This window comes from Hippopotamus amphibius, chromosome 3 (genome assembly GCF_030028045.1).
Source record: "Hippopotamus amphibius kiboko isolate mHipAmp2 chromosome 3, mHipAmp2.hap2, whole genome shotgun sequence".
In the NCBI taxonomy this organism is placed as follows: Eukaryota; Metazoa; Chordata; class Mammalia; order Artiodactyla; family Hippopotamidae; genus Hippopotamus; species Hippopotamus amphibius.
In genome coordinates, this window is record NC_080188.1 from 43627901 (window position 1) to 43644662 (window position 16762).

At 38.7% G+C, this 16762-nt stretch overlaps 1 protein-coding gene across 3 annotated transcripts in view; it reads left to right on the top strand.

Annotated features, from left to right (window-relative positions):
• The window catches only part of SLC4A4 (solute carrier family 4 member 4), a 336115-nt gene that overhangs the window by 127444 nt on the left and 191909 nt on the right, over positions 1-16762 (top strand). For all 3 annotated transcript variants that reach the window (XM_057726750.1, XM_057726751.1, XM_057726752.1), the window contains exon 5: positions 10360-10520. In XM_057726750.1, the coding sequence (XP_057582733.1) occupies positions 10360-10520 (161 nt within the window). The remainder of the gene's footprint in view (positions 1-10359; positions 10521-16762) is intronic.

Consider the following 16762-nt stretch of genomic DNA (forward strand, 5'->3'; position numbering starts at 1 on the left):
ATACTTGTCTGTGAGCCCCTTTTTCTAACCTGAATGATCGATGAGCATAAGGTTGGCTGGTTTAAGGAGTAAAAGGATTCTTTTTCTTCTCTTTGACATTGACCTGGATGCAGGACATTATTTCCCTGCTGAAGTCATTGATCTGCATTGTTATAATTTTAACCTTTATGAGGAATTAGAAGTAAATCTCCATTTGTATGCTATTTAATAGTAAAATATTTTAAAGAGAGAAACTCTAGCACCTAAACATAATAGCCTAGAGATATGCGCCCACAGTGTCCACACGCCAAGGTATCTTGTGAGACCATGTCTGATGTATTACCCATTCCGTTAGAAGGGAGGTTGCAAAGGCAATGACTGTTACCCACAAAATTGCCATTTTTCCAGGTGAAAAGTTGTCATCTTTTAAATATCCAGTGAAAGCAAGTAGAAGGTTCACTTGAATTGGAAGTGTTAGAGACCTGAGTTCAATTTCAGACTCTTGTCACCTGCCAGCTGCATAACACTCAGCTTCTCAGAACTTTGATTTCATTGTCAATTAATAGTGGATAATAATGTCTACTACATATAATATATATGTATATGATATAAGATATATAATATGTAAATATAATGTTATACTAGATATCTAATTGTATCATGGATATTTATATACATACATGCATACATACGAAAATGCTTTGTAAATTAAGCACTGCACAAGTATCTAAAGTTTCTTTAATCTCACAAAAACAGAGCTTTTCTTTCTCTTTTTTTTTCAAGATGTGTGTATGTATGTATGTATGTATGTATGTATGTATTTTTGGCTGCATTGGGTCTTCGTTGCTGCACATGAGTTTTTCCTAGTTGTGGCGAGCAGGGACTACTCTTTGTTGCAGTGAGCAGGCTTCTCATTATGGTGGCTTCTCTTGTTTCAGAGCACAGGCTCTTGGCACGTGGGCTTCAGTAGTTGTAGCTCGTGGACTCCCATAGTTGTGGCTCACAGGCCCTAGAGCGCAGGCTCAGTAGTTGTGGCACACAGGCTACTTTTTTGTTCTGCGGCATGTGGAATCTTCACAGACCAGGGATCAAACCCATGCCCCCTGCATTGGCAGGCAGATTCTTAACCACTGTACCACCAAGGAAGTCCCTCTTTCTTTCTACATGTGGATTTAGTTATATATGCCACAGTAAATCTTCTATGACATATAAAAATTGTCATATAAAGGACACTGATATAATGCAGTTTATTGGTCTCTCATTGTCATCATTATATGGAGATTCAATGTATTTGACTTTCACAAACAAAATAATGTTAACATATGCGTTTTATAATCTGTAATTTAATTCAGTCAGTTAAATTCAGCCAATAGTTTTTGAATGCATAGTACACATCCAGCACTGTTTTAAGCACTGGGAATACAGAAGTGAGCAGTAACTCATTTCTGCTCCTCCATCTCTAAGGCTCCCTCTTGAAGCTCTTCATTCTTTGCCCTTCTGGGACCTCTTTCCACGGTATAGTAATTGTCTCTTATTCCCCTCTCTCAGCACCAGTAACCGGGATATTAAAAGTCCTTCATAGGGAGGGAATACGGGGATATGTGTATAAAAACAGATGATTGAACTTGGTGTACCCCCCCCCAAAAAAAAAAAGTCCTTCATAAAGTACACTTTTAATTCATAAAACATTCTCCAAAAGAAGGCTCTTGAAGTGAAAACTTATACCAGTATCTCCATTTCATTCTTTCTTTTCCTTCTTTCTAAAAGGAAAAAAAACAGACTGAGAATTTGATTGGCACAGCATGAATTAAGTGTTGGGGAGATTTTGGTTTAGTCTTGGCTTTGCTGCTAACTAGTTGTTTAACTTTGGGCAAGTCATGTAGTCTTCCTGAGCTTGTGTTTTCTATGCTATCAAATGAGAGTCATACTGGATTGCATCCTCCCTAACATCATACCTGTTTTACAGCTGTAAAATTCCATCCCTGTGTGTATAATGGTGTAGAAGAGTTACTTTCTTACTTTCATCTTAAAATTCTGTGCAATTACCTTTATAGAGTAGAATTCAGGGATAGCAATCTGCTTTTTTCTTTCAGCCTAATGCAAACTATATTTTATGTGACCCCTGGTCCCAGAAATGTGGAGAGATCACTTTATATGGTCATGAATACTTTACCATCTTTAAAGACTGACTATTTCCTTAGGAACGTATATGTCATTTTGGTGATGTCATTGGTCCCTGAGAGACGGTATGTGCTGCTGGAGAGGAGGTATGGTGGGAGTACACCATGTATCGGGGGAAGCTGTCCAGGAAGAAACATATTCACAAATAGTCTACCGTCTATCACTTCTCCTGTATAGGACTTGCCACAATTACTATTAATCAGTTAAGCATATATGTGATATTACTGTTTTCATTTTGTCTCCCCCATTACACTAATTTGTCTAGTGGGAGACCATGTCAGTCTTTCATTACTATATTCCCAGTGCCTTGCAGCACTTGGTGTATAATAGGTGCTCAGTGACATTTACTGAGTGCGATTAATTGAGAACTGATTATTAATTGAGAACTGATTGCTTTAGAATCTACTGTTCTAAATATAATACTTTCTTAGAAATATTATGTGATCAAAGATGGAGTTCTGTGATAATCCATCAGCACACCATTGATAAAGCCCAAGAGAGGACCTTTGGTTGATGTTTCAGACCAATTAATCAATATGCTGATGCCATCTGTGTTTAGTTCTCTAGCCCAGACTTCTTGCCTTGTTTGATTGAAAACAAATATTTGGTTGGGTAGTAGGCATCTCAGAATAACATGTCGGAAACCGAGCTTCTGATCTATCTACCTCAGGTCTCCTCCTACAGGGTTCCCCACCACAATGAACAACTCCATTTTTCTAGTTGCTCAATCCAGAAAGATGGGCGTCTTCCTTGACTCCTGTCTTTCTCTACACACCTTACTTGATCCACTGGCAAATCCTATTTAGTTTACCGTCAACGTTATTCAGATATTCAGAATCTCACCATATCTCACATGCAGTGCTGCCACAACCCTGGTCTAAGCCACCTTCTTTCTCATCTAGATTACTGTAGATGCTTCCTAATTAGTCTATCTCCCTGAACCTGCCCTTACCCCCCTCATGAACTATACGCTACGGTCTCTTTGACCTCATCTCCTTACCTCCTACTTCTTTCCCCCTGGTTCACTCTGCTTGAGCCTCAGTGGCCTGGTCATGCTCCTGTGTCAGAGCCTTTGTGCTTGCTGTTCAAGTGCTGTTTGCACTGGAAATGCTCTCCCTGCTGTACCCCACAGGCATCTCCATAGCTCATTTCCTCACCTCCTTCAGGTCTTTTTTCAAATATGACCTTCTCAGTGGCTGTCCTGCCTAAAATGGAAATTTTCCCCAAACCTTCCTATCCCTCATCCTCCATTCTGTTTGCCTTTAGCACTTATCAGCATTTAGCATATTAACATATCTTGTTATTGTCTCTTCCCAATAAAATTAAAGCTCCATGAGGGCAGGAATTTTTGGTTGTTTTGTTCACCACTATATTCCTAACGGCTACAACTACCTGGCTCACAGTCCACAATTGAGAAATGTGTGCTCATAGAATGAAAGAATAGAGAAATAGAACCTTGATTCTTAGTTTACTGCTCCACCTAAATTCTGTTGGAAAGTTTGGAGGTGGTCGTGCCTCCAGAAATGATTCAGATTGTCAGTAATTTTTACTTCCTGCAACATAACTCTGCTTCTGAATGTTTTTTCAGTAATTTCTGACTGCCATTTATGATGTCCAATTTCCAGACATGATAGGGCTTTTTTCCCCCATGAAAAGCTCTCAAACCTATCAGACTAATAAAAGTTTAGTGCTTAGAAGAGACTCATTTTACATATGAAAATGCAACATGAATATTTTTTTGGCTAACATAAAATGGAGAATTCTTTACTTTTTGTGAAAACCCCAATTGAATGGACTATTTTATTCCATAGAGAACTAAACCGCCAGACTTCTCCTACTCAATGTAGTTTCTACTGTGAGCCCACACCCTATAGAACATAATAGTACCCTCTTTAGTACTCTCACTTTTAATTTCTATACTTTTTTCAGTTGACTAGTGATTTGATTTGACCAAGAATATCATACATTGAATCTCAGCATTACTGCAGTTTTAGTCCTACTTCAGGAAGTTCAGGTTAGCTCTGTGTCTTAAAAAATAAGGAAAATGGTTTCAGTGGTAGGAAAAATATCCCCATTTAAGTCTCACAAAGCACAGTAGTCATATAAAACTATAAACAAGGGAAGTCTTTATTTATATGAAGTTTGAAGTATAGCCAACTGTACCACCCTCTTTTTTTCCACATCTTTTTCCTGCTCTTCCCCTTCCTGAAAGTCATAACTTTGCATTTTCACTGGCTCTCCCAAGGGTAGAATAATCAGACCTGAGGAACGTATATGATCAGTGGAATGCAGAGAATATTCTTTTTCAAAAGAGTATCCTCGGTGTTAGATCATTAGAATACTGGCATTCAGTGATGTAGCAGTATTTATAATGGAACACTTGGTATTAGTGAATGAGTCTCTACTTTCATGAAGAATTTCTAGGTGGCTAGGCATTAGCTACTGGATTCATGAGGAAAACTGGTAAAAGAATAAGTCATGGCCCAGCTTTGGTAGTGACCCAAAGTCAAGAAGAACGGCTATCACTACCCTCCACCACTTCAAACTTTATTTCTTTGAGTCAGTGATGTCTGCAAACATGGTTATATTGTCTTTCAGTTTTCCCTCAGAGAATATTCAGATGGGCCATGTTGGAATTCATCACGGTTATAAGAATATATGTTAAAGATCACTTCCTCACTTCCCCGTGATTCAAATTTTACAGCCAAACTTCGGTTTAAAGGAAGGACGTCACAAGTTTCAACAAACCGATCAAGCCAACAAAGGAAAAGGGTACTGATGTTTCAGTTCTAGTGGGACAACACGGAGGAACAGCCATTTGTGTTTCTGCTCGGCCGAGTGACCCTGCCTCCCTCTGGAGAACCTGACTTCAGGGCCTGGCCATCAAACGCAGCCACATGCACTTACCCTGGGGCTTTGCAGAGGGGCCTCTCTCTTCCCAATCTACACTGACTCTTCTATCTCTCCTCTACTGGATTACTCTGGAAAATTCCATTTTAGACCAAGTTTATTTTTTCTGTAAGAAAATGTGTGCAGAAAAAGGAATTTAATCATCTATGTAATTATATGTGGTTACTACCACTGTTTTGCAATAACTGTCACAGTTGATCTAGAAATTTAAGAATTCTCCTTAAAAACATCATTTATCCCAGATACACACTGGCATTGGCTTCTTTTATGTGCGATGAGGCATTTATTAGTTAGCAAGAAATTTATTATTGCTTTAATAGCTTTATGTAGTTGGATTATATTCCAAGGCAGAGGTTATGTCTATTTTCCACTGTAAAACTGGCATGTTTTAAGTTAGAGATCTTTTCTTAAGTATATTTAATCATATGATTGGAAAGTTGCAAAATTCAGTGTTTCCCAGTGGGCTTTCTATTTCTTCAACAAATGAGTGAAATGCTGTTTGGTTGGCAGTGACTCAAACTGGGTTAAACTGCAATGTACTTTATCATTATTCTTCTAAGACCTTGGAATAAATAAACTTCACCTAATAAACTCCTCCTTCAAGGTTACAACAGTTTTGTAATTACCAATATATTTAAAAAGACAGCTTCTGAAATTAATTTCCCTATAACATGTCAAGTACTAAGACAAAAGGAAAAGTAGGAAACTTATTGCAAATACTTGGTTATTCATAGTTATTATGAAGGGTAGATAATAGCTTTTAGTACATTTTACAGTAAAAATGTCTGTTTTTGAAAAAATGTAATTACATGGTTCTGAATCACCTTTACAAATTCATTGACACTCCAATAGGCTGAACTTTGGTACCTTTGCCTTAGCCTTTTCTTTAATGGGTTCTGATTTGAACTGAGTCGCTTTCAGTTTTTTCCAGATTTGTCCTTGATATGTGAGGAGGATAGATGTAGCATGTGTAGTTTCCGGAATGAAACTGCCTGCAAATGATCTGTTTAAACGGACAGATCATTACTTTATGCCTAAAAGTTTATATTGGAAGTACGGTCAGTTCCTTGAACAATTAGAACAATGTATTTTAAAGGAATTGAATAGTTACTATCCCAGAGTTGTCTTGTGCGATTAGCTATACTGTGATATGACATCATCATGACATATAATCTTTACTCAACTCAAAATGAAATAAACTGAACTATGAGAGAATACTTGTCTCTTAGGAATGCAGATTCTAAGGAACTGGCTAGTTTTGAGACTACATTCCCATTCCATTATGGTTAAATCTAGACCTAAACTTGGCCAGTATAATCCAGGAGGGTGAGTAATACTATTCCCTAAATCCAAGCTAGTTGGGATTTATTATTATTATTATTATTATTATTATTATTGTTATTATTATTATTTTAATTTTTTATTTTTTGGGGGTACACCAGGTTCAATCATCTGTTTTTATACACATATCCCGTATTCCCTCCCTTCCTTGACTCCCCCCCCTCGAGTCCCCCCCACCCTCCCCGCCCCAGTCCTCTAAGGCATCTTCCATCCTCTAGTTGGACTCCCTTTGTTATACAATAACTTCCCACTGACTATTTTACAGTTGGTAGTATATATATGTCTGTGCTACTCTCTCGCTTCGTCTCAGTTTCCCCTTCACCCCCCGCCCCCTCCCATACCTCGAGTTCTCCAGTCCATTCTCTGTATCTACATCCTTGTTCTTGTCACTGAGTTCATCAGTACCATTTTTAGATTCCGTATATGTGAGTTAGCATACAATATTTGTCCTTCTCTTTCTGACTTACTTCACTCTGTATGACAGATTGTAGTTCTATCCACCTCATGACATATAGCTCCATCTCATCCCTTTTTATAGCTGAGTAATAATCCATTGTATATATATGCCACATCTTCTGTATCCATTCATTTGTTGATGGGCATTTAGGTTGCTTCCATGTCCTGGCTATTGTAAACAGTGCTGCAATAAATATTATGGTAAAAGTTTCTTTTGGGATTATGGTTTTCTTTGGGTATATGCCCAGTAGTGGGATTACTGGATCATATGGTAGTTCTATTTGTAGTTTTTTAAGGAACCTCCAAATTGTTTTCCATAGTGGCTGTACCAACTTACAGTCCCACCAACAGTGCAGGAGAGTTCCCTTTTCTCCACACCCTCTCCAACATTTGTTGTTTCCAGACTTTGTGATGATGGCCATTCTGACTGGTGTGAGGTGATACCTCATTGTGGCTTTGACTTGCATTTCTCTGATGATGAGTGATGTTGAGCATCTTTTCATGTGTTTGTTGGCCATCTGTATGTCTTCTTTGGAGAAATGTCTATTTAGGTCTTCTGCCCATTTGTGGATTGGGTTATTTGCTTTTTTGGTATTAAGCTGCATGAGCTGCTTGTATATTTTGGAGGTTAATCCTTTGTCCGTTGTTTCATAGGCAATTATTTTCTCCCATTCTGAGGGTTGCCTTTTAGTCTTGTTTATGGTTTCTTTCGCTGTGCAAAAGATTTTAAGTTTCATGAGGTCCCATTTGTTTATTCTTGATTTTATTTCCATGATTCTAGGAGGTGGGTCAAAAAGGATTTTGCTTTGATGTATGTCATAGAGTGTTCTGCCTATGTTTTCCTCTAGGAGTTTGATAGTGTCTGGCCTTACATGTAGGTCTTTAATCCATTTGGAGTTTATTTTTGTGTATGGTATTAGGAAGTGTTCTCATTTCATTCTTTGACATGTTGCTGTCCAATTTTCCCAGCACCACTTATTGAAGGGGCTGTCTTTTTTCCATTGTATACTCGTGCCTCCTTTGTCAAAGATAAGGTGCCCATATGTGTTTGGGCTTACTTCTGAGTTCTCTATTCTATTCCATTGATCTTCCTTTCTATTTTTGGGGATTTATTATTTATAAATGTAGTTTTAAAACTCGCTCAAAGTCATATTTAAAATAAACTGTGGAGAGGAGATTGGTCACAAAAGAATGCAATGGTTTTGTTCTTTTGTTCTTTTTTTTTAAAGAAAATTTTATTAAACTCATATTATTTGGACAGTTGAAGATGACAGCAGAAAAGAGCTACTGTCACATACTGTATATAAGTGAGGCTTAGTTTTCTTTTATGAAATGGATTTGGCCATACAGATTTATGGCAATTGATAGAAGGGCAACTGGTTATCATTTAGGAAAGATAAGAGGGAAGTGAAGACTGTATATATAGAACACTCACATTTACTGAGTTTCTAGCTGGCCCTTGTCGTTCATCTTGGACTTAAATTCTGTGACTAAAGATTCCATCCCTCAGCTAATAAGAATACTCTTAGGAATAAAAACAAGATGACTATGCTCTTTATCGATAACATAATTATATGTAACCCTGACTGGGTTTTATATAACTATGGAATCTTCTAAAGTCTCATCTTAAGCAATAAACTGTAACATCAAATGTAAATATGATTCATATACTAGTTACCAGTCAACATGGGTAGAGAGTCTGTGAGTAAGCCTGAAAAGATAGCATGTCTAAAGTTAGCCAGTGTCATATTGCTCCGTAAAATGATGACTCTCAAAATAACCCAATTACCTTTTATTGTTTTGGCAAATCCATAGAATTCTGTAAGAATGTGATGTAAAGTTGTCATTTTTCTCTCACTTCCTTCTGCTTCTGTGGTCCTGATACCAACCAAGGTGAACTACTAATTAACACACGTGTGTGCGCACACACACATATATATACACACACATACACACACACAAGAATATTAAAGGTCTTTCTCTCAGAATGTTTCACAGCCATTTTTGTAGAATAAGCAAGGTCCAGTTCCGAAGTTTGAGAACTTCTTTAGTGTTGGCTTTTTAATGTGAGAAAAACATGTAAAAATCTCCACTCCCTACATTTTTTGGCATACAGGGGAAAGAAGAAGGGTCTTAAAGTGGAGTGAGGCTGGGGATAAGGTTGCCATTGAAGTGTGGGAGTCTCCTGGCCAGGAATGCAAAGGGGGAATTGGGAATATGGCTCACATACTTATGAATCAACGAGAGAGTTGGGCTTGATTAAAATTCTGGATTTTCTTTGACATTGTGGCTGATCTGTTGATCTATTTTCTCTCATGGTTCTACTAATGTGTTCTTTTCTTCCTCTGGGGGTGGTGAGCAGTCTATAAATAATACCTTATGTAGAGCTTCCTCTGAGCTCTGCCCTTTGTTCTCATCTTTAGTGAGTTGGGTGAGTGTTTAGCTTTTTCTAGGAAAACATTTTTCAATCATTAAACCTTTGGGTGAAGAATGTAGGAAAAACTTTAACCCCCTCTTTATCTTGTTCAATATCTTTCAGAGGTTTGAAGTGATAGAAAGCAGCATTTTGTTTGGGTCATGATGAATAGCAAAGTGATGATGCTTTGCTGTTTTCTTTTATCAGTGTAGGAAGAGTCACTATCTGTAATGTGTGGGATATAGATTGTCCAATGTGATTTGCTCTCATTTCCATTAAACTTTTTCCATTCCTATATATTGCTAAGTTATCAAAATGTCTACAAATCTTAGAAAGAAGAAACAATAAAAGACGGTTATTTGTTCCATTACTAAGATTGATAAGAGATGTGCTATTATCAGAGTAGATGCATTGTTCACTGAGCTTGTGTATTTTTAAACACATGTGGAGCCAAACTTGAAGGGTAAAGCTTCTATTAGCATCTCAATGAGAGGGAAACATGTGTCAGCTGAGAGAGATGTATTAAAGTAAGACACAGCAGCACATGCTGGCCCTCTTTAAGCATGAAAGGTGAATTTTATATTTGGCCGCTTCACACACCATATTTTCAAATATTTAAGATAAATACTGGTTCATAACTGATATTTCATCTTATATAAACTTGCCTTGTGAAATCACAACAGAATTCTCACAGTGGTGGTTTTTTTACACACTGTAGGCTCTACCCACATGGAGAATTTGAGATGCATATTTTTCCTACGTTATTTATAAAATTTGGTTCAATAGTCACTCTTAAGGATTTCATGCTTACATATAGACAACTATAAAACCAAGGACGCATTGGCCGCTTTTGGTTTGTTTTCTTTCTCTCTGACATCAGGGAGAGGAGCAGCCTCGTGAGTCTGTTTGGTATGTTTATAAAGATAATGCCGTTAATGATGGAATAGGCTTTTAAGACTCCACAAAAGGAGACATTTTGGACGTGCTGGTGGGGGTGGAGCTGGGGGATTGGTGTTGCTATTTCCAGAGGTGATGAGAACACTTTTAATTGCTCTTCACTAATCTCATGTTTCTAGGTGGATTAAGTTTGAAGAAAAAGTGGAACAGGGTGGGGAGAGATGGAGCAAGCCCCACGTGGCCACCCTGTCCCTTCATAGTTTGTTTGAACTGAGGACATGTATGGAGAAAGGATCCATCATGCTGGACAGGGAGGCTTCTTCTCTTCCACAGTTGGTGGGTAAGTATGTTGTCTTAAGTTGCTGTCATTTTTTCTGCTTTACCTACCTCTCCGCGAGTCTCTTTCAGCGCAGATGACTTCTAGTGTAAGTGGAGCTGAATATTCTATAACATTTATTCTCTCTCTTTTCTACATTATAAAACTAGTAAGGGTTATTGCAGAAAATTTGGAAAATACAGACAAATATTGAGAAAAAAACAAAATCATCCATCACACCTCCATCTGGACATAGCCATTGTTAACATTTTGGCATATTTCCATCCAGTTTTGGTTCTCAGTCCTCTCTCTCATGCTCTTCACTTTTATGTTATTTTAAAAATTACAGTTGGGACCATGTTTATATGTACAGATTTGCATTCCTTCACTTATTAGCATAAGATTAATATTTTAACTAGAACATTCCCCCCTCATCCTTGGCTGTACTGGACTGGAAGTCTGGACACTCGATTTCTAGAACTCCTTGACCTTAGATATTGCGCTGAGCTTCTCTGGGCCTCCGTTTTGTCATCTGTAAAATAAAGTTTGAATCTTCTGTAAGAAGGAAACTGGTCTAGGTCTGGTACCTCGATTGGGCTGATTTTGTAGGTAAAAGTCAAGCTCCTTTAGCTGTACATAGAGAAAGTTGGGTGGGGCAAGGAGCCAGCAGAACCTTATGGATTCATGACTGAGTCAGGTCACGTGGTGCCGAGGATCATTTGTATAACCCCCAGCAAGTCACTGAACCTCATGGTACAGGGCAGCTTTGGCATCTTTGTAATTAGTGTTGTGTAGTGAATATTAACTCATCATGTTGAACACCTTGGGCACACGTTGCTGCATTCCAAAGAGTAGTAATTGTTTTTATTTTCTAGCAAGAGCCTGGCCTAAGCTGCCTTGTTATCCTTCAGATTGGCGTGCTGAAGATCATGTTTTCCTTAAGGAGAGGTGCAAGGGCTCTGCTTATTATTCCTAGGAAAATGCCATAACCTGGTGACCACAGGGCCTGTAGGGATTTAGTGCACTTCCTTAAGGGGCCTGCAGTGTGCCTGCTTTGGGATTGTGGGAAGAGGATGTGGATCGTGGCCCCACTGACCAGTGTAAAATTCCTGTGTGATCTCAAAATTTCTTTGAATATCTGTAGGCAAGGCGTTTGTCTATGGCATCTGTGTCTTTATGGACAGTGGGAAGGCTAGAGCTTTTGTGCTGAAAGAGATTAGTTCTCAAATCAGGCATATATCTTGTTAACCTGTACATATCCGTTTCTTCTTCAGGGAGCTTGTTAGTTAGATTTACAAGGAAGCTCCACACTTTCCTTGCATCTGAAGTGCTTAAGGTGCAAGTGGAGAAAGGAGAAAGACTAATGTGAAAATGCTGGGTGGACAGAATGAATTAGTTTATACATTTATTCAGCAGTGGTACATGACCTTCTACAGTGTGCCAGACACTATTCTAGGCCCTAAAATTAGGTTTGCAAATCTACCACTTTGTAAATGGGTTGTTACAAATCCACGTCCACATAGGTAATGAGAAGATAATGTAGGAGATACTGCTTTATGTAGAATTTTTCATATTTGACAAAGCAGGTGAGACTGAAAATGGACATTTGGTACATGAGGAGAGATGCTGGATTATTGTACCTAGGGAAGATGAAGCCCATCTATACAGACAGAGAGAAGCAAAGGGAAGGAATGGTTATCCAGGCTGTTTGTTTCACTGACTTTATTTGTTAAAAGCTGGAAGAGAGATTGTTATCCAAAAAAGTATCATGGTTAATAAAAATCAGTCCAGTTTCTGAGTGAGAATTGCAGTTTCTGTATTTTCAGGCTTTAAGAACTAATGTGGAGCAAAGATATCTGAAGTTAGAAGTCAGAGGTGCCTAAATGCAGAGCAAAATGGGAATTAAACTTGTGACCAGGCAATGGGTAGGCTATCTAGGGGGAGAACACTTGTTGTGGTTTGAGGGTCATCGGCAGTTTTCCTGTATTGAAAAAAACAGTCCTGCTGTAGACCATGGTTACTTCCTGAAATTTGACTATTTGGAGATTCATTTCACTGAACCTAGGGTTTGTTCTCTATTAAAATATACATGCTTTTTGGCAGAGGTCATATATTCATTCCATGAGATGCAGAGTGGTGTTGTAGAAAGAATGGTGGATTTAAAGTGGGGGGGGGGCAGGTTAATTAAAGTCTACCCCTACTAGCATGTGTGACCACGGACAAGGCACTCTGCTTAACTCATTAGTCTCCTTTTCTCATCTGTAAAAAAGTGGATGAAGGTAGATCTCTCACAGTGTTGTTAAAATTGAACGAGGACCTCAGGCGTAATTGTACTTACTTCCATGACTATGCTAGTGTAAATGAGTTTATCCAGATCTTTCTATGTCACCTAGCAGGGGCTGAGTGTAGACTGAGTCAGGTCAAGAGATGCTCGGGGACTTCATGAGCAGGAGAAAAGATTCTGAAAGGTGTAGTGGATGGAGCTAGAAACAACCTCACAGCTTCTTTGCTATGCCTGGAGCTGGTCAACAAGGGTGATGAATGTTAAAGTTGAATTATATACTTGGGCTTTTCTGTAAAACTGTCTTTGGGATCTTCAGCCCCTAAAAGAGCCATCTTAAGAAGTTTCTGGTCTTCAATATCTAACTGACCCTTTCCACGTGGTAGAAGACAGAGTCCTACGTTACACTGGAGCCTCATTAGCCGACACCCAAAGAGAGAGGTTCTGGTCTTCACTATATTTAGGAAAGGTTCGGCAAGCATTTTGTATTCTCAGTTTAATTTTCCATTACTTTTTATTATCAGCTGTGGTTTTTTTCCCCTCTAACTTCCACGTGTTTGCTTGAATAATGTCATTAAATTTTAAAATTGGACACCACTAGGTCACTTGGAGGTGTCATCACTCAGTACTATGTTTGCTCTACCATCCCTGAGGCAAGCAGGCAGGGAGCCAGTGCTGTCATTCTGGAGCTGATAACACAGAGAAACAGTTCAGAGGCAAATAACACACATCACAAGCAAAGCAAAGAAAAAAAAAAAAAAGGACCAGATTTAGAGGTGTGGGGAGAAGAGCATGTTTGAGAGAGTATAAGTGGCTGAAAAGAAATACTTAAAAATCCTCTGAAAGAATCAAATCCTTACAGCAGGTTAAAAAACATGAAAGAAAAACAGAAAACTGCCCTGATTTCATTTCAGGTGATAAGAAAAGGGCACGGTAACTTGAGGTACTGTCATTATTTGATTATTAAAAGATCTTTTTCTAGCAGAGGATGCAGTGGATTTGTTGTCTCGAATGGTGCTGTTATTGAGTTGAAAATTACGTGCAGCTAAGTCTTGAGATGTATTTCCCCTTCACCCTACTTTTATTTCGACAAACAAGAAGAAATAGAAATCATGACGGGTGTGATTATATCAAAGAAACAGTAGCATGATTTCTATCCTTTTTTGCAGCCCGCTTGCTGCTGCTTCCCGGTGGCCTCTGAGGGGCACCCTCCCTTTGTAGGTGCAGCACCATCACCACGGTGGGGCCACCAGCAGTGGGCTACTGCCTAAATGGGTGTCACTCCTCACACTTGTGTGCAGAATTCAGCCTCATTCTGATTGTCTTCAGGATCTCCCAGCTTCCTTCATGAAGATCCCCTTCTGAACGCTAATAGAAAATTTGTCTTATTTCAAGGATAGAACATTTTTGTAGGTTATTTTAATAGCTTTATCATTACTATCATATTATAATTTTACATGTAAAGAGTGTCATTCACATATGAAGCCAAGTACATGGGAATTTTTCTCCCCTCCTAAGTTAAAAAAAAAAATTGTAAGCCATTTCAGGTATCTTATTATAATGGGAAATGGATTAGGAAAATGTAGCTCTATTTTTGGAGCTTTCATTTTTATATTTAAAGGCATTCCTGAGCTGAGCCTGTCTGCAGATATATTAGTCATGTTGTTTCTTGCTTTTAACACCCTTTATATTTTCAAAATGGTAATGTATTTTTTATCACAAAATTAAAATATGTTAATTTCTAGTAATGCAGAAAAATGTAACACAGAAATCAAAATACCAGTAATCTTATCTTTCAGAGCTGTCCTCCCAGCAGTTTTTCAGCACATCTCTGTTTACATAGATGAAATTTATTTTACAAAGTGGGCTCATACTATAACCCTCTAATCTATCTGCCCTTTCTAACTTAAAAACATAATATGAATATTTCCATGTTATTAAATATAAGTATAAACATTTTAATGGCTGCAAAATAGTTAATAATCTATAACTGGGCATTTAAGTTGCCTTCAGTTTTTATCGTAAAGAAAAGAAATGAACATTTTTGTTATACTTTGGTGAAATTGCTTATCTTCTGATTATAGGTTTCTAGTGGAGAAATATTCCGAGGGTTTGAACCTTTTAAAGGGTTTTGTTTTGTATTAGCCAAGTGGCCTTCCGGAAAGGTTGTCCTGTTTGTTATCGTCATCCGCGTGCAGCATTGTCTATTGCAGACAACATTCACATCACTGGAGACTGGTCTTTTACATTTTGTCACTTTGACAGATTAACATAAAATTGGTTACATTTGTGTAAGTTTGTTTAAATTGTCTGTTAGTCTTTTTTTTAAATAAATTTATTTATTTATTTATTGGATTTATTATTTTTTTATTGGCTGTGTTGGGTCTTTGTTGCTGCACACGGGCTTTCCCTAGTTGCTGAGAGCAGGGGCTACTCTTCATTGTGGTGCGTGGGCTTCTCTTGTTGCGGAGCATGGGCTCCAGGCGCGCGGGCTTCAGTGGTTGCAGCACATGGGCTCAACAGCAGTGGCGCATAGGCCCAGTTGCTCCGCAGCGTGTGGGATCTTCCTGGGGCAGGGCTTGAACCCATGTCCCCTGCATTGGCAGGCAGATTGCTAAACACTGTGCCGCTCAGGAAGTCCCTGTCTGTTAGTCTTGAAGTTGAATATTTCTTGGGCCTTTGTGTTTATTTTAAAAATGCTACCTTTGACCTTTTTGGGGGGTTGCATGACCATCTTCTCTTCGATTTTTATTTATTTATTTTTGGTCTAAAGTTTCCTCTTTGAAGAAAGGAAAAATATCATGTGATATGGAAAAATATCTCAACTGTGAATCAGAAAACCTGGTCTAATTTTGGGGGGTGGGTTGCCTCTAATGAGGCTGTATCTGTGAGCAGCTCCTCTTGCGGGCTCTTTTCTCATCTGTGGAACAAGAGTTTGAAACTGATGCTTCCTGCGCTTCCTTTCAGCTCTGTGATCGTCTTGCGCTGGCACTTTCTCTCCCAATGGGTAATGTCTGTGGGATTTTGAACACGGAAGGCTTAATTTCAGTGTAGCTGTGAAATGTTACTGCCTCCACTTTCCTTGAACGGTTTTGTAGTGTATGCTTAAAAGATCCCTGTGGGCCATTTTTATGGAAACTTAATGAAGGGCATGAGCCACACAGATGTTTTAACCTGTTCTAACTGGTGATTTCCAGACATTAGTAACAGAGGGCCGGCCGTACATATGTGTGGATTGGTTTGAGATTACGAGGGCGGGCAAGAATAGAGGGAGGCCCCACCAGGAAGGGTAGATAAGAAACACTCTAATCCACAACCCTGGAATTAGAGTAGGAGTTTGATAACACTTGCAGCAAATATGCCAGGGCTATTTATGTTTATGGTTCTTCTGTAAAATGGATTTTCCACTTTAAGACTTAAAGGGAAAGTAGAGGGGCTGTGTTCAGTAGCACTTAAATATTTTACTGAGGAATAGAGGGGTTAATTATAATTACAGGATCTGTTCTGAGAGTTTTACTGTGTAAGGTTTGTGTAGTTAAAATTATTCAGAGCTAAAGGCCACCCTCAATCCAAAACATTCTTATGGGAGAAACTCTTCCTGCTTTGCCCAGGCTCTCTACCAGGTTGTCCAGTGTTATATGATATTTACAGCATCTGTGTAAGGCATGTGATGGAAAATCCTGGATTCATCCTCTTCTTGGCTCCCTGTGTGAATCGTCAGCTTCTGGCTGTGAGACCAGTTCCGTGAGTGCTTGTTAAAAAGATGGGCTAATGAGAGGTGCAGTCATGCCCAAGCAAAGCCCCTCGAACATCTGTAACTTCTCTTTACAAAGAGATGGGAATCTTTCGGAGATGCTGTTATCCTATCAGTACCATCAGTTTTCTTGTCAGACTCTTGGGAAAGAAGATCTTTTGTTTTCTTCTCCACTTTTGTATGCGGAGAAGATTGCGCAAGAGGAAAATATTGACGTGTACTTGATGCAGC